General features: G+C 32.6%; 5 protein-coding genes across 5 annotated transcripts; 2 read left to right on the top strand and 3 right to left on the bottom strand.

Moving 5' to 3' along the window:
* The first annotated feature begins 1,705 nt into the window (after nt 1-1,705).
* LOC108853230 (uncharacterized) lies at nt 1,706-2,421 on the top strand. The gene is made up of 2 exons (XM_018626672.2): nt 1,706-1,776; nt 1,860-2,421. The coding sequence occupies exons 1-2, from the start codon at nt 1,712-1,714 to the stop codon at nt 2,164-2,166; spliced, it is 372 nt and encodes a 123-aa protein (XP_018482174.2). The 5' UTR covers nt 1,706-1,711; the 3' UTR covers nt 2,167-2,421.
* A 202-nt stretch (nt 2,422-2,623) lies between these two features.
* On the bottom strand, nt 2,624-4,187 carry LOC130511884 (type III polyketide synthase B). The gene is made up of 2 exons (XM_057009712.1): nt 3,377-4,187; nt 2,624-3,176 (listed from the first exon to the last, which is right to left on the bottom strand). Exons 1-2 carry the CDS (start codon nt 4,125-4,127, stop codon nt 2,749-2,751), a joined length of 1,179 nt encoding a protein of 392 aa, XP_056865692.1. The 5' UTR covers nt 4,128-4,187; the 3' UTR covers nt 2,624-2,748.
* A 1,074-nt stretch (nt 4,188-5,261) lies between these two features.
* On the bottom strand, nt 5,262-5,730 carry LOC108849929 (auxin-induced protein 15A-like). The gene has a single exon (XM_018623530.2). It carries the CDS (start codon nt 5,640-5,642, stop codon nt 5,340-5,342), a length of 303 nt encoding a protein of 100 aa, XP_018479032.1. The 5' UTR covers nt 5,643-5,730; the 3' UTR covers nt 5,262-5,339.
* A 6,312-nt stretch (nt 5,731-12,042) lies between these two features.
* On the top strand, nt 12,043-12,960 carry LOC130511979 (uncharacterized). Its single transcript, XM_057009987.1, has one exon. It carries the CDS (start codon nt 12,043-12,045, stop codon nt 12,958-12,960), a length of 918 nt encoding a protein of 305 aa, XP_056865967.1.
* Nucleotides 12,961-14,423: 1,463 nt separating this feature from the next.
* On the bottom strand, nt 14,424-15,085 carry LOC108853124 (auxin-induced protein 15A-like). Its single transcript, XM_018626581.2, has one exon. It carries the CDS (start codon nt 14,982-14,984, stop codon nt 14,667-14,669), a length of 318 nt encoding a protein of 105 aa, XP_018482083.1. The 5' UTR covers nt 14,985-15,085; the 3' UTR covers nt 14,424-14,666.
* Between the last annotated feature and the right edge of the window lie 2,884 nt (nt 15,086-17,969).

The following is a 17,969-nucleotide window of genomic DNA, read 5'->3' as shown; positions in this document are numbered from 1 at the left end:
AGCTAAGCAATGAGACACAAGATCATTTTATATATACTGATATATATTATATATTATTTGGATCACAGAATGTTTTGGCTCACTGACTAGTAGGAAGACAATAATAAATCTGTTTGGAAAATTTAACTTGAAAACTTAGTCTTTTGTCAGTTAAAAACTAATCTTTTTGGGCTGAACAACAAAAATGTGAAGCAATAATTATAAAATTCAACTTAATCGTGATCAGTTTTATACAACTAGACTCGGATTACGAGTTAATTAGCCTAATTTAGATGGTTTTCAATGGGAATATCGATCGTAAACATTTGGTGTCGGTAAATAAGGTATTCACGTAATATAACCTAAAAATACGTTCAAAGCCACTACACACCTCCAAGAAGAATTCTGCAGTCCCGAAGTTTGTAGTCTTCCGATGAAATTGCCCATAACATGCATGGTATAAGCTAAGCAATTCATACCATTAATTGGATTATGCCATACGTCATACGTGTGTGTGCATGTAAATATAGATATGTCACATGTGTGGTGTTCTAATAATTACGTTAGCTATAGTTACTAGATGGATTATTGATACATGATTATCTACGTACATGAAAGTGAGTTTGCATGGACCCCTACCTGTTATTATTCGGAGCTATAAATGCCAATAGAAAAACCCAAACACTAAAATTTAAAGCTATATATAGAATAACTATCGGCGCATAAGGTCGACGGTACTAACAGTTCCTGCTCCCACTTGTTCTGTTTCAACTTTCAACTTAATTTCAACCTAATTTAACAAGTATGTAATCAACTTCAGAAATAAATGTAGTTCATAAGGTTATACTAGATTAAAACGCAGAATATACGTCAACATTTCCATTCACATTAAAATATGTTCATTTTCTCAATAAAAAAATTGCAAAATATAAAGACAAATACCAAACCTAAACGAAATTTCTTTCTCTGTGCAAAAAACACTATTATAACGCGTAAAATGTCAGGAAAAACAAACACTCAAGGTCTAAATCATCAAAAAGTTATTAAAACAATCACACGCATTGAGGGGACATAACCATTAACCATGTCTGTAAAGATTTGTGGATAACAATGGTCGATACATGAGTTTTGATGGGTGTAAGTAGATAATAGCATGATCATGCATGTGCCTATCCACATATATGTCTTATAATTTCTTATGACTAATGTCTGGTGGCTTGTCTTCTAAAGTTGTTCAATAGTTAGGCTTCGACTTCTTGCGCCAATACTTGCGTTCGTTTCTTCCTTGGAAGTATATATCTTTCTGTCTACCATCCTTTCACTGTTTGTGTTGTTTCACTATCATCATTCGATATGGAGAATATATATGTGAATCTTAAAACTTGTGAAATATTAGGTCTTCATCTGAGTGTCTAGAGGTTTAACTTAAAGTTCAATATAATTAGACATATAAGCTTTTAAACCCACAAACAGCTAAGATTAATTAGGATCGAGGCAAAGAAGTTTCAAATCCACGAATATTCGATGTCTATAGATTTTCTTTTCATATGTATAAAACTCCTGCAATATAATCCATTTGACGAGTTGAAAATGGGCTTAAATATCGATTAATGGGCCATTATTTTTTTTTCATTTTAGAGTACGATCAAATTCAATGGGCTTTTATTTCACGATATATATGTAGGGGGATCCTATGCAATCTGCCAGTTATTTTAATTGACGGGGGAAAGCTATGGGCCGAGCTGATTCTCAGATTCCGATTCATCATCCCCACTCATCTTCCTCTCTCTATCTTCTGTAACCTCCTCATCATCTCTCTCGATTTTTTCTGAGTTTTATCATATTGATATTCATTATTCAATGTGATGTAATCAAAACAGAGAAGACAACCGTTCGTCGTCGTCGTCACAGCTCAAGCGAAATCCGAAGAGAAAGCTTGAGGATTACTTGGATCCAGCTCTTCTTCGTACGATCTCGTCTAGGATCGGTATAACGGAGGCGAAGGAGAAGAAGCAGATGGAGAAGAAGGATGTCTTCGTGAGTTTGATTCAGAGTACGGAATTCGATTGGCCTGTTGACCGATTAGATCCTCTAATCAAAAATCCGAATCGCGATTCCGGGATAGAGTACGACGGATCACGGTTCTTTTCCCCGATCATCCCGCCGTCGTTGAGCAAACGCCGTTGAAGCGAACGGTAACAAACACTGCGCAGGATAGCAAAGTTCGTTACGGTAATAACGTGCGCGGAAAATGGCAGAGGGAATCTTGATACGTCGGCGTTTAGGTGAAACAATTTGAAAAAAAAAAACTTTAAATAAGAATGTAAAACAAGCTAAACTCAGATATTATGTGGTAGTCTATATACACTTTATAACAATGTATATATACAGAGAACTTCATCAAACAAAAGAGAATCCTCATACAAGAGAGTGAAGCTTCTTTGTCATGAATCAATGAACTCTCTAGATTACATAATGGTCCAATACTAACCTAAATGATGAAATATAAGGCAAGTAATATATAGTTCAACGATAGCATGTTAACTCTTTTGATAAAGTAGAAGTGAAATTGCACATTTTAAGTTGTTTTGCATTGTGAAATATTATGTAGACTATGGAATTTAAGCATCGTAAATAAAATTCATTTCTTTTAGATTCTTCATATCTTATTATATGCATTTATCTCTGTTGAAAACTTGAAATAACTATAGAGCAACAGTTGATTGTTTCTTGAGTCTCAAGGTACAACCAAAACCCCCACTTTTTAGCTCAAACATCAAGGTTCCTTGCAACGATGCCTTCAAATGTAACACCAGGTCCAAAAGCCAGTATCAGACCCCACTCATTTTCACTTCCACTCATGTTCCTTGCTTTCCTGCTCTCCTCCAACATATACTCCAACACATAAACAATCGAGTTGCTACTTGCGTTGCCATAGTCCATGAGAGCTCTTCTGCTTGGACTCAGCTTCTCCGGCGACAGGTTAAGCCGCTTCTCCATTCGGTTCAATATGGCTGGTCCACCCGGATGAACCGCCCAAAACATCTCGTTATAGTCTTTATTAGCCAGTCCTGCTTTTCCTATCAACTTCTTGCAGAAACTCTCCACGTTGTCTTCTATTATCTGTGGAAGCTCTCTTGACAGCGTGAAGTTTATCCCTGTTTCTGTTAGCCTCCCATCTATCGTCTTCTCCGTGTCTGCGCCAAGAATATGCAGTCCAAGTTAATCTCAAAAATATTGCTAAGATTTAGTAGGTCATAAATATCTTTAGGTTAATTTTAATTACAATTTTTTGACAATTTGGAGAACAATATAAATATGTATAATACTCGTAAAAATTTTGAGACTAAATAGTCAATATTTCTTTCGGTTGCGCCTAGAACCGGCTTTGGTTTACCTGGCAGGAAATTTTGAATTGCGGTGTGAAGCTCAAAGAGTGGCTTCTCACTAATCGGGTCTGGATCAGACCCGATGATCATAGCTCCGGCTCCATCACCAAATAAAGCGACCCCAACAAGATCATACGGTCTATCTTTACTGGGAGGTTTGAAACCAATGATGGTCGTCTCTGACGTGGCAAGCAAGACTCTACTACCCGGATTGTTCTCGGCTATGTCTTTGGCTACACGGAGACCCGCAACGCCTCCAGAGCAGCCGACGAAGTAGAGCAGAACACGGTGCGTCTCAGGGCTAAGACCAAGCCCTTTGGCTAAGTAAAGGTCACCACCAGGGAGACGAGCTTCGCTTGAAGAGACGTAGACAAGGTGAGTTATGTCGGAAACAGAGTGGCCCCAGTTCTTGATGCACGATCTTGAAGCTTCCACTGCCATTTCAGTTACGGCGTCGTTGCATATGTCCAGACGCTGCGTCACGGTGGATCCTCCTTCGATGGCGAGTTCTGGATACTTTGTTAGTATCTCCTCTGACATTACAACGTACCTTGTTTTCACCGTCGTTGTCTTGCAGAGGCGAGTAAGCTTCTGTTTGAGTTCGGGGTCGTCACAGTTGGTGGTTTTGAAGTAGCCATCGACCAAGTACTCTTGCATCACTAGCTGGTGAGGAAAGGCTTTACCGATAGAAAGAATGGTCGCTTTCCCTGGGTTTGGTTTCTTCTCTGAACACAACTCTGTGGCATCGATGCTCCCCATTACAATCTTGTTTCTCTTGTTGTGTCTGTTAAAAAGAGTCAAAGTGATGGCATATATATACGCTAACACTTTTGCAGTTTATGACCTGCGTCTTCTGCGGTGTGTTCTGTCTAGTTGATATTTGGTGAAAATTAGGTGTGAGATTCAGGAGCTTCATGTTTATTGCATTGACTCTTTCTAAAAAAGTTCTTTAAGTATTTTCTCTTAATACATAATCTTTAAGCTTAGATTTAATTTATTTTTTCTTTGGAACATGCTTAGCTGTAATTAAACGATATTTGTTCAGAGCCAACACAAGAGTGTGATTTTGCACTTCAAAAGAATAGACAGAGAAACTAACTAAAGCTTCTTGCTATGACAAGCATGGTTAACAAAGAACATCAAGCATGGCGTCAAGAGTGGCTGGTTTGAGAGTTCTTATCCTCTTTGCGATCAAACGGACTTCCTCTTATTAAGACAAGAAGAAACAGAGAGGCACGTTAGATTTGTACAGTCAATTTCTTATTTGTCTTTCTTATCTTGTTCTTATATTATCCGCAGCAAATGCATAGCTGTGATAAATTATTAGTTTCAGTGACACACTGGACCTTGAGCTGCATCGAATACACTAAAGGATATATCCTATGTTAGTGATTGTAACTAAAGTTTATGGGCTAAACCAAACAAGTTTTGGATTTTAGAAAATTATATGTGGGCTTATTAATTAGTTTATTTGGCCTAAATTTTATGGGCCTCTTAATTGATGTATTTATTTAAAAATTGTAAAAGTACAATAATCAAATTCAAGTCACTGACGCCAACTGTTTTGTATTGAATTATTGATTTTTTTTTTTTTTGAAAAAAGTACATTTTAGTCAAAGAATTATTGATGTTGGAATCACAAACATAATCATTGTTGTACCAGGCTACCAAGCCAACGAGGTTCGTATAGAAATTATTACATTGGTTTGGATGCTCACAAACATAATCAGTAAATACTCCAATATTACATTGGTTTGGATGCTCCCAATTGTTTGTTACTTACATTTAATAATGAAATTATATTCAACATAAATATAAAATGTGGATATAAATCTTAGACATATAAATTCTTCTGGTTCTCCATGTTATAAAAAAATACATGGGAACAGATAATGAAAAGTACCTCGATCTCTAGAACGAATTCTCAAAACCTCTATGATTACAATTCTACTAAAATGATACAAACTTCTCTTATTGATACCGAGAAGCGATGAGATCAAGAAACACTTCTTCTCTACATGGAAGGGTCAAGCCTCCCATTGGATGATCGAATCCAAACTCTTCCTCTGCTCGACTAAGGAACTCTCTGAAAGAAGGATCATTCAGAAACGAAATTGGAACCACAAATCTCTTTTTCTCCTTCTCAATCTGTTCTCCAACGTACACTACCATATGCCCTTTAGGGACTTGATCCAATGATGATGATGTTCGGTTTCTGTATAGCTTCAATGTCTGTTTTGTTGCATTTGTGATCGCACAACGGCTCAGACCCATCTTTGTTTTTGCTTTAGGACCAGAGGTGTTAAACGATTTTTCTATGAAAGTTCTTTTCTTAAGGTTTCCAGTCCACTTGGGATGAAGAAAGGTGGTGATGAGACTGCCTATATTTATAATAAATGGAGAATCTTTAAAATAGCGATTGTTAACAATAAATTAACAATATTTTTTTGAACTTGTCTCGCGAAAGTTCACAGGAGTGAACCTGTCTCTTAGCTTTTCTGCGGACCCCACGACACGTGTCGGCCCGCAATTGGTTTGATTATTATTATTATTATTTTATTTTATTTTGAAAAAAAATCAGAAAGTGAAAAAAAAAAAAAATTGTGAACCTCCCCATGAGGTTCACCAATGGAGATGCTCTTATGATTCATTACGTTTTAATGATTTAAGGGTATTTAATGAGTTCTTTTTCTTTCTCATTGTAAGTTGTTGTTTGACTTTTAATATCTTGTCACATGGCTCAACTTGTTTATCAAGCTCTTCAAGAAAAAGTTCTCTGTTCTTATATTGTTTTTGAACGCCTCTGTTCTTACATATATAAAATTGTAAAATTATGTTGAAAATTCAAAGCTATTATGAAATTATATTCTGCTTCTCTTCGACGTTGAAATGTGTGCTTTTGTAACAGATAATAACAAGTGGACAAAGGACTTTCAAAGAAGACTGTGAGCGCAACTTGTCACATTGTATGAAATACAAATCAACATGGAGCAAAAATTCAGGATACAGATAAGCAATTTGATATTTCACATCTAGGTATAGAAGAAATGCTCAATTTGGTCAAGCATGGAATTGGTTTTCTTCTGATATATGCGAATCTTCTCAGTGGGAAATCATTAAATATTCTCAATGTCTTGAAGCTGCAACTAACAAATCATTACATTTCGATCTTTGATTTCCTGAGCCGCATCTAATGACCCAATTCAGTCTCTAATCATATAGATGCTTCTTGGAATAATTCTTGATTTTCTAGTTGGAGACTCTACATTTGTTATAGGTGAAAACGACGTCAGATCAAGATTTCAGAACTATTTTTTGTTGTTGTTGAAATTACGAAAAAAATTGTGTGTCTACATGACTACATATAAACTTTTGTTTCGTAGCATGTGTGTGTCTATGAGTTGAATTTCGGAACGTCTTTTATACGACAAAGTATATAAGAATTTCATCATGAATTACACTGTAACATTGATGTTATCTTGATTTGATATGCGACTTGCGAATCCTCAAGCTATTAAAGGGCATGTTGATTCAATTTTGTTAAAATGTCATTCTCTTGAACTTATACTTCATACAAGATATAATTGCCATGATACTATCTCCCATGTACACTCAAACTGAAAATATTTGCAAATCACATACCTCTAAATGATAATGACAATATACAGTAGTTAACGCATCACAATCAGAAAAGGAAACTTATGACGAAGACCTATCATTTGCCGATAACATGGCCAGTTCAATTAATTAAAAAGTTATATGCTATTTTGTTTAAAATAAAAGTTTGGATCCTTTATCTATTATTTCCAAAAATTCGAAGTTTTCTTTTTAAATAAAGAATTTGGTTTGTTTAGTCAAGGCTGATTTTTGCCACCAAGATATTAATTAAACTGTAATAGTAATTTTTGTTAAGGTCTAGTGCAGAGTTTCTCTTGCAAATGCTATAGGTCGTCCCTAGTGTTCCAAGAACTATGCAATAATTCAATAACGATGGTCTTTGGGTTTACCATTCTGCAATTAGTGGAATTTTTTTTTGTTAATGAGCTATACAACTGTTTCAAAAATAAAATAAGTTTCTACAATTTGATTAAATCCAAAAAATTAATTTATTCTACTCGTATGATCATGTAAATAATGGAATCGAAATAAATGGTAATGACTTTTAAAATACATATTAATTGGGTCAGGCTAATTCTTGTTGTTTTTCACCCAATTACCTCTTTTTGAATCTCTGAAACAATGTAATTCTTTATCTTTTCTTTTTATCACTGATTCTTCTACCTATAAATCATCAACAAAGCTAAGTTACTTTGGATATTCCGAAAGACTATATATAATAAGATTATTTTCAAAAACATGAAAAATGGGTTTCATCAATGTTTTGTGGAAGTACAAATAGTATAACCTGATTTGACTGGTTACACAACATATTTACATGCTGATTCAGTATGTTCACCTTTGCAGAAATAAACAAAGGGAACAACCAACAAAAAATCCATAAAATGGACAGAAAAAAACTTTGAGGTTTCCCAAAAAAGACGTCTCAAGTTGAAACAACACAACCATAAGAATTCAAAAGACCCACGAATGTTTCTTCTCTGCAAGGAATCGTCAGTCCACCAATCGGATGATTGAAACCAAACTCTTCCTCTGCTCGATTTAGCAAACCCTGAAACGAAGGATGGTTCAAATAAGAAATGGGAACCACAAATCTCTTCTTGTTCTCCATCTCTTCTCCAACATAAACCGCAACATGACCTTTTGGAACACGAGATTGCTGTTTCTGGGACTGTTTAGAGGTGATAACACGCGACAATATAGCCATGTCTAAAGCAAGAGTCTTAGAATATTAATTAGAATGATTTGTTTTATGAAAGCGGAGAAAGATTAATGTTTTGGTGGAGTTATGTTTCAGTTACTTGTTATTTATAGAATTCTTTAGAGGTAATGGAATCAAATTTCGAAGTTGTGTTTAATAATACAACAGATTTTTCTTGTATTTAATTATTAGGAGTTTGCAGGGTTTCACATGGGATCTGCTTAACAAAAAATACGGTTTACCTAGAAAGCATCAAGCTGATTCTGATTTCTCTGGGTGACTTAAGAATCTAATCAGATAGGGACCCACCAAAGTTACATGACTCACATGCTCCTCTGCCACATTAAAATCTCTGGCCATTACATGAATCAGGTTTGGTCCTATTTTTTATGATGAATAGACAACAGAAACAAGTGTCACCATAGATGAAAATATACACTTTTGGCAAGTCTCTTGTTGGCCCTTGAATGTTGGTGGCTTTTGGTCTATATGGTTACCCCTAGAGCCCCACTCAAAGAAGGACGACCCTTTTGTGTCTTGAATAAAATTGACTCTATAAAACTTTATATTTATATATTGTAATAACTATTATTAAATCTGTATTTACTATTATTATTAAATCAGTAAGAGGACCTTCATGTGTAATACTAAGCTTGGAGTCATGAAAATGAGAAACATTGAACATGCATGGTTTCTCTGTGTTCTTAAAATGTAGAATCAACACGTTCAATATACCAGCTAGGTAGAGGTTGTAGAACACCAGAACTTGACAACAATAGTTCCATCGCATTAACATTATGATTTTTTTTTAAACTGTAGGTATGCATTACTTCTTCCTTTTCTTTTTACTAAATGTATTCACATCTATGTTTGATCTCAAGGTATGATTCGAATATTTATGGTAAGTCGCAAGTATTATGCATTATAGTTATTCTAAGAAATTTCAGTTGTTATTGAAAATATGGTCACGTTTCATTTGCATTATTATGATCAGAATTATATCTTCCTAATAACGGAGACTAACATGTGCTTGATAATCTAAATATACAATGACAAAATCATCGTATTTGTTTGATAAGTTTCACCATCAAATAAAATTGCGCAAGTACTATTTCAATAATTTTCAATAAATATTATTTATTTGAAGAAAATATGCATTCTTTTGAATAATTAACGCGGTTACACTATCATCACATACAACCCATTTAAGTTTCTTTTAGAGTGCATGTGAGCCACCATTCCTTTTAATAGTTTAAACCCTGCAGGAAGTCTTATTTATATTTTTAGGAAACTATACTTATAACGCAAGTCAGAGCTGTTATTAAAATAAATAAAAGTAATTATTTAACAGAGATTTCCCATTATATAGAAGTAATAACTAGGTTAAGATCCGCGCCTTACACATGATGAATATTATATATAAATTATTTTTATGTATTATATTTTTTATATATTATGAATAATAAATATATACTAAATAGTTAAAAATTTAGTAATTTCTACATATATAATTAAATTGGTGAAAACACATAAATAAATTTTATTAATCCAAACAAACACTTATTCTATTTTGATCATTAGTATTTTTATAACAAAAATTTAAAATCACTTATAACAAAAAAGTTGTGGGATGATTAATATTTTTAATAATTTATAATTTTTAAAAACATTTAATGCAAAGTTAAAGTATAAATATTATAAGTTTCCAATATTTGTTCAAAAGGTTTCTCAAAAACAAATCAAAGAAAATTTCAAAATTATAAGACTCCAAAGTTATATAATTTTGTAATCGTTGTATCTTGTTATAACCGAAATTGTAAACCATAGATCACAGAAATCTCAGTGTAATTTTTTTAACAACTTAGTTATTTATAATAGTTTTTAAAACTTTAAAATATAACATATACAGAAAAATCTAAATTTTATTATATAGTTTATGTGATTGTTTAATTTGTTTTAATAAATTTATAATTTTTATGAAATGATCGAGAGTAGAATGATATTTTTATCAAATATTTATTATTAAAAATCATTAATTATCATATATAGTAAAGCCACATTGTTCAATTCCATGATTTTTATATAAGAAAATAGTAAAAAATATTAATAATTAATTTATGGTAAATTTAATAAAAAGCTTATTATATATTTCGATAGACCAACATATTTTTCTAAAGATTCTAAGAATGATTGTGGTGATGATATGTCGTTACCAAAAATGTTGTAATGCTTTTCTTTTAATATATAAGGAATTTTGATTTATTTCTTAGATGTATTAGAGGCAGTACTATATCATCTAATCATGTCATAATAGTGAAAACGCTCAAAATATTAACTTCGGAATTCTAAATTGTAACTCAATCTTACATCTTTTTAAAAATAGAGAGCAGAACAAGTATTTGGTTACTAATTTTGTTTCAATATATATAGTTTCCAATGTGTTAGGCATTACACACAACAAGAATTTGATAATGTATATATCAAAAAAAGTTTTAAAGTTCCTACACAACTTTTAAAACTTGAAATCAAATCCGCTACTAGAAAAACTTTTACAATCTTATTTCGGAACACAAGCTTTAAACACTCATATATATACACACCTAAATTTCCTATAATTCTCTTCTTAGAAAGAGAGAGCAACAAGATTCATCAAAACCCTTAAGACTATTAATTATAAATCATTGTGTTCATCAATGCAGCTGATGAGAAGTGATGAGTTGAAGAAACGCTTCTTCTTGACAAGGAATCGTTAAACCACCCACTGGGTGATGAAATCCGAACTCTTCCTCTGCATGATTAAGAAACTCATTCGTATAATAAGTTCCGAGTCTTGAAGTAGATTTTCCTTCGCTCTCAAACTAGGGACCGTACTGCTGGGACAAACTACGAGTAAAGAGATGGTTTTATATATTTATACTTATTTTTCTCTATAGTAGAGCTTTCTAAATAGTTTGATGAGGTAAGTTAGACCATCATTAATCTTAGATCTTTTAACTGAGATTCTTAACTTTGGATAAGAGACAGTTCTTAATTTTTTTTAGATTTAAACTAAGAAAAACTAAGAACCGTCTCTTAAATAAAAGATATAAGAATCGTCTATTAGGTAAAAAATATATAAAAAACAAAAAAAAAAATCAAATCATGAGTTAAAAATCCTGGTTAAGAGATCGGGGTTAATCATGTTCGGTGGATAAGATCTGACTATCTCTCTGCATGTGGTTTTATAATGATAATGATTGTAGCTACGGCTGAGTTTTGAAAATACAACATAGTACTGTTAAGTGATCGAAATAGATCGAAGTCCAAATAGTCACAGATACTATAGCTATTTGCTGCCTATGGCCTACTATCTTTGTCCTTACGTCAATTAGTTTGATTGTGCTATCTACTTCGCTTTTTCGACCTAAAGATAGTAACTTGATGTATATGGATTAGTGATAGGTATCCACTATCCTCTGTATGTTGAATGAGAAGAGTTGCAAATAGAAACTCGAAAACAAAAACAAAAAAGCATGGAAGCAAATAAAAATTGATGTCATCGCGTGAATGATTAAAAACAGTTTTACGGATGCTATTATAAATATGTTCTTCTTCAATTTTGAATCAATTTCATGTTTCATTTATTTTATCAATCTTAAAATAATCTTAGGTTAACTTAAATTTTGATTCAATTTGAACCAAGAATCAAGTACGTAAATCTAAATCAATACGGTGTTTGGATTGAAACTTATTTGGTTGCTGTTTGCAGCAACTGGATCATTATGGGTAGCTTGGATTAAAGAACATATTATCAAGGACGGAGTGTTTTGGTCAGCAGATTATGGGGGTTCCGGATCCTGGCTTTGGCGTCGTCTTATGAACTTGCGTTCCATTGCTCGTCCCTTTGTTTACTGTCGGATTCAGTCGGGTAGAGAAGCCCTCTTCTGGCACGACAACTGGACGGGACTCGGTCCTTTAATTAGCCTTTCAGGTGCAAATGGTCCGCGAGAATTAGGAGTTCGTAGCTTGGCAACTGTCTCAGAGTCTATTTCAGATGGCGCTTGGTCTCTTCCTACAGGACGTCATCGTATTATTCAACTAATCAAAGCTTGTCTCCCACCTACGCCTCCTGTTCTCTCCACAACAGATGCATCCGACAAATTTCTCTGGAGGAACAGCTTGGATTCTGAGCCTGGTCAGTTCAGTGCCTCTAAAACTTGGCAGACCCTGAATCCTGCGCCCCCTCTTGTTCCTTGGCATCAATCAATATGGTTCAAAGTGAGAATTCCAAAGCATGCCTTCCAAGCATGGGTCACAGTTCTCAACAGACTTCCTACGCGAGATAGATTGCGTCAGTGGGGTTCTAACGTCTCAGCGACCTGTCTTCTTTGCAACAACCACGATGAGGATCGAGATCATTTGTTTTTCAGATGCTCTTTCTCTCGAGAGGTTTGGGATGTCTTTTTCAGTCATGCTAGTTTCAATCCTCCACAACAATTCGAGCCTATCATCAATTGGCTCCCGTCATCTTCTCCCAACCGCAAATTAAGGACTATTTGCAATTTACTGGTCCAAGCTCTTGTCTATGCTCTCTGGAAGGAAAGGAATCTGAGGTTGCATACGTCTAAGTCCAGACCCTCACTTCTTATAGTCAAGGAATGTAAGGTTATTCTCAAAGCCAAGTTAATTGGTTTGGATCGTGCGCTTTTGCCTGCTATTTCTCGTAGGCTCCAACAATCTTCATCGGTGAATGAGTCTTATTTGCAGTTGTGGTTCCGCTACTTCGATGCCTAAGTCGCAGTCACTTTCGATCTCACGTCTCTCCTACTCAACAGACCCTGCTTCACAAGTGTTTCTTCTTTTATAATCCCTTAACATAGTGCTATTTTCCTCTGTTTTAGCTTTTATTTCAAATAAGTGTATTCGAAAACAGTATCTCATTTTTGGAATGGAATGAAAAAAAAAAAAAAAAAAAAAAAAAGTACGTAAATCTACGGGATTTCCAGATATTAGAGATGGACCACAATATTTTTTCGTGGCTCTTATAAGTTCAGTGTCTAAATCATATGGATGATTGTTTATGATTATCTAGTAAGTTTAGGCGACTATTGATGCCACCTAATGATTGTTATGTTTGAGTCTTCCTGTCATAACTGTAGCTTAACCATATCACAGATTTGATACTTATAAATGGTATTTTCTTTTTGATATATATACTACTATTTAAAAATAATTTTTGTTGTTGTCAAGTTTTCCATGATTTTAAGTTGAATCATTAGTTTCAATGTTATTTGAGATTCTATTTTGATATAAATATTTGTCATGATATTTGAAATAATTAAAAATAGATATTAACAAATTCTAGTAAATATATAATAATTATATTTATTTATATATATTTTCATGATTTTAGAATAAATCATTAGTTTTAACAATAGTATTATTAAAGTCTTGGTTGATTCCAAAAACTTTCTAATCCCAAATACTAATCACCACGACACTCGCATTTTTATTTTTCATATTAGATTTGATTATAGGTTGATTAAAAACTATATATTTATATATCATAATATTTGAAATAATTAATAAATAAATATTAACAAATTCTATGGATATATAGTATCATAGTTATATTTATCTTATCATTGGTTCTTATTAGATAAAATATTAGCTTGGATAAATATTAGTTTTAATAAACAATTTTAGTGATCAAGCTGATTATTTATCATTTTTCATGTTTTTAGGAGTCATTAGTTAATTTAATAAATTATTATTTATCTTTTCCATGATTTTATAAGTCAAATAATGAATTTAAATAATTTAGTATTAATTTAAAATTTTTATCTAACCAAAAAATCTAAATTTAAATAAAAATTAACTTTTGATTAAATATTAGTTTTTGACTGATTAAATATATTAGTTTTCCAAGTCAAAATAAAATGCAAGATTCACAGTGGTCTTCTCATATAGCAACCGTGACTCAGATTGTAATCGAGACATTTCTATTAAGTTAACATGTAAAGACAATTAAACTTTTGAAACCATATATTAATATGTGATATGCAAACTTCAAAATGTAAGAATTTTGTACTTAATAATATGATTTAGGAACAAATCTTACCGTTTGAAGTCCTTTCGAATTGCCTCCATAAAGTAACTTATGAAAAACAATCCGCTATATATATATCGAAAAGTAACAAATCTACATAGAAATAATCTTATAACTTTTGAGAAAGTAAGTTTTTCACAAATGGAATAGTTAGAACTTAGAGTGTGCAGAGTCTATATGAGTCTGTGTTGTTGATGACAAAAAAAAAAAATAGTTAGAACTTAGAAGAACTCACAAGATCTTTTTAGATCCAAAATTGAAACAGACTCACAATAAGTATCGCAATCTCGAGTTATTTTCTTTCCACTTCCTTAAATACATTTAAAGAAAATACACAAATATACGTAAAGAGGAACTTAATGAATATTATGGTGACCAATGATCCCTCTTATCACGAACCATTTAGAATAGAAGCTAGAGCAGTGAAGTAGTCTTCAGTACAAGGGATGGTTAGACATCCCATGGGATGATCGAACCCAAACTCTTCTTCCGCAAGATTCAACAAATCTTGGAACAATGGATGGTTTAAATACGATATAGGTATCACAAATCTCGTTTTTCTTTGATAAGTCTCACCCACGTAGACGGCCACATGACCCTTTGGGACATTATTAGTACCTGACATGGCCAAAAAGCTTGCGATTTTTGTTGATAAGCTTCTTTGAAGCTTTTGCTTGGCGTTAGATAGTCCAATCAATTGAATTCCCATCTTCGAGAATTAATGCAAGTAACCAAAAGGGATATTGACAAGAAAAATCTGAAGTGATGAATATTTGAATGTTTTGGGCTTCTATATGGATCAGGTTTAGTTAATTTGTAAGCAAGAATGCAAGATTATCTAAGTGCCTAATAAGGTATATATAGGGAACTCAAAGAGTTTGTGACCGCTAGTCACTGGAGAGTAGATAGTCTGGGGAACATATCAGGTGCAGCTAATGGATGAAGTCCACATGTATGCCTTGTCTTTTCAAAAACCACTTTTTTTTTGTGAAACATGTTTATAAAACCCTACCATTCACGAAGATGAATTATAACAATCTACCATCTCATATATGAATAAAATCAAAATAAGAAAGGAGAAACATGTTACAATCAACTTGTATGAAATTATTAATTCTGATAAATACGTTACATTCGATATATATAGTGTGTTCGACAATCGACACAATGCTTTGCTAAGATACTATACCTGCGTGATTTGAGGTACAATATTAAAGCAAACTGTTTCGAATTAGGTCTTTTGGTTTGTGTAGAGTGTAGACGATCAATCATAGTCCCTATTTTCAAATAGGCCACATCCCACATGCAAGATTTTTTTTTTTAAAACACTAAGGGGGATATATTCAATTAAGGATTTGAAGTGATTTGTATTAAAATGATAAATCTACTGTTATTCAAACGTGGATTTTAAAAAATACTTTAAAATCCAGTATTATTGAACTTGAAATTTTATAAAACACTCTGAAATCCACTGTTATTGAACAAAATTTAAGTTAGAGATTTTAGAGTGCTTTAAATGTTCTCGAGTGTTTGAAGGGAGTTCGTTAGTTATAAAAATAAAAATACAAATCTCACTGTTTTAAATGAGATTCTAGAATGTTTTAACAAAAATCACACTAAATTCTCTAATTCTCCTGCAATCATCTAAAAATTCATTAAAAATCAAATCATTTTAACTTTCAGATTCAATACACCCCGTAAAACTGTTTTCCTCCTATACAAGATTTTATTATATCCACAAGTATTCGACTCATTTTAATTCTTTCCACGTTTAAGACTCTGTTCGTAAACCAGCTATGGATATGAGAGGACTAGGACAATTTGGCTGTTGCTTTGCAAAATTATATCTCCTGAAGAATTAAAAGAAAATGAAAACAAAATCCACCAAATTACTTGGGAACAAAAGCATTTGCATTTGTTGTAACCACTGTAGATAATGGCTGCATGTGTGTATATATATGTAGATGAACTGAACGTACCCGTAGAAGGCAATAACGAAGAAAGCTAAAGAGCAAAATCCAAAATTCTAGTTGTTTCTCATTATCAGCAAAAAGATTGTCCATATATATGTACCACCTCATATGTCATGCTTTCTCTTAAAAGTGGTTATTCTGCTGAACCTTTAAATAAAGTAGATCATCTATACTTAAAATTCCAAAAGAATAAGATATAAATGTTTTAATATTGTATCTAGTAACTTTTTTCCAGCTGAAACAGATCACCGTATCCAACTTGTACGCGTTAAGTAGTGATCTTTTTTTTTTAAGAAACAATTGAGTTTTTTTTTTATAAATTCAGTAAGATTAAAATCAAGTGTTACAAATGAATCAGTCATAAAAGTGTGAAAATGAAGTTAAAGAATCACATGTAATATTGTATACGAAAATAATCATTTAGTATATATCTGAATAAACAGATGAATTTAACAACTCAAACGAGCAAATTCACATGGATAATGGATCACTTGGGGATTTATATCAAGATGCATCTCCAACTTAACAAATGTGCATAAAGCTCTCGAGAGCTCTCGTTTTATCCAAAAATATATAAGTAAATTTCATACAAATATTTAGATTCGAATCGAAAACGAAATGTCCAATTGTTATTGTTGTTATATCATCGTGACCGTTTGACCGCATTTGTCATAAGGAAGGTCAAAAAGTCGAATAAAATTATAGTGCTTCGGAGCTTTATTAATTGGGTGGATTTGAGTATGTTAGTGTTTGGCAGCTACTACATACAAGATACAACACGAGGGGTTCATCATCAACTCACTGACTGTTGACGTTTTACCAAAAAGCGAAAGGTTATTGGAAGATCCCTTGTGGACAGTCCATTCATGGATATCCATGTTTCTGCGATTTCATTTTCGTGGCGTTACGCCTAATCCTATATATCTATTCTTTCGGATAATGACTTTTCATTTGAAATTATTAGGGAGCATGTGACGTGACCCACCAAATTATAGAGGGAGCATTTGGTATATGACAGCTTTTCAAATAGAGTATGAATAGATGAGAGACTTTTTATTGACTTTTTATCATTGTGTTATTCACCAATACACAGTGACAAGAATTCGGAAAGTCAGAGTGTGGAAATTGATCAATGTTTTTTCTTTCTTTGTTACTAAGTTAGCACTCTCTCCGTTTCTAGTTAATCCAAATTTTAGGAAACAAAAATTGTTTTAAAATGATATATTTTTATCTTTTTCAATGTAATTTTTAATAGAAAACAATAATAAATTGGTAATTCTAAGAAAATTTATTATATTTACTAAATTTTGATTGGTTGAAAATTAAAAAAATGTTAATCATAAAAAACTAGTACTGTATCATTTAATATTATGATTTAATGAATTTTATTAATAATTGTACAAAACCTAAAACATAAAGAGATTTGAAACACAGAGAGTAGTATTAACGCAGGGCCCTAGATCATTAACAGTTGTAGAAATCGATCAAGTGTTTTTTGTTCAAGTTTCATTGCGTAGGAGGACCATTGACCAATAGCCTAGTAAGTGTGTATATAACAAAATAATTCTCTCTGATTCTTTAATTATCATCTCCATAAATAGTATTAGTGCATATATATATGGTATAAGTATGTGGACGTAACCTGTATATATTCGATATTATTTTTCCTCACCTAATCTTTCAAAAAATTTAGCTTATTTTGAAATTTTATAAATGCGACC

The sequence above is a fragment of the Raphanus sativus genome, chromosome 4 (genome assembly GCF_000801105.2).
Source record: "Raphanus sativus cultivar WK10039 chromosome 4, ASM80110v3, whole genome shotgun sequence".
In the NCBI taxonomy this organism is placed as follows: Eukaryota; Viridiplantae; Streptophyta; class Magnoliopsida; order Brassicales; family Brassicaceae; genus Raphanus; species Raphanus sativus.
This window is presented reverse-complemented; position numbering and strand designations above follow the sequence as displayed.

Coding starts and splice junctions, on each gene's coding strand:
- LOC108853230 (XM_018626672.2), top strand. CDS start 1,712: ATGGGCCGAGCTGATTCTCAGATTCCGATTCATCATCCCCACTCATCT. Junction 1,777..1,859: donor TCTTCCTCTCTCTATCTTCT/GTAACCTCCTCA, acceptor TAATCAAAACAG/AGAAGACAACCGTTCGTCGT.
- LOC130511884 (XM_057009712.1), bottom strand. CDS start 4,127: ATGGGGAGCATCGATGCCACAGAGTTGTGTTCAGAGAAGAAACCAAAC. Junction 3,177..3,376: donor AATTCAAAATTTCCTGCCAG/GTAAACCAAAGC, acceptor TTCTTGGCGCAG/ACACGGAGAAGACGATAGAT.
- LOC108849929 (XM_018623530.2), bottom strand. CDS start 5,642: ATGGGTCTGAGCCGTTGTGCGATCACAAATGCAACAAAACAGACATTG.
- LOC130511979 (XM_057009987.1), top strand. CDS start 12,043: ATGAACTTGCGTTCCATTGCTCGTCCCTTTGTTTACTGTCGGATTCAG.
- LOC108853124 (XM_018626581.2), bottom strand. CDS start 14,984: ATGGGAATTCAATTGATTGGACTATCTAACGCCAAGCAAAAGCTTCAA.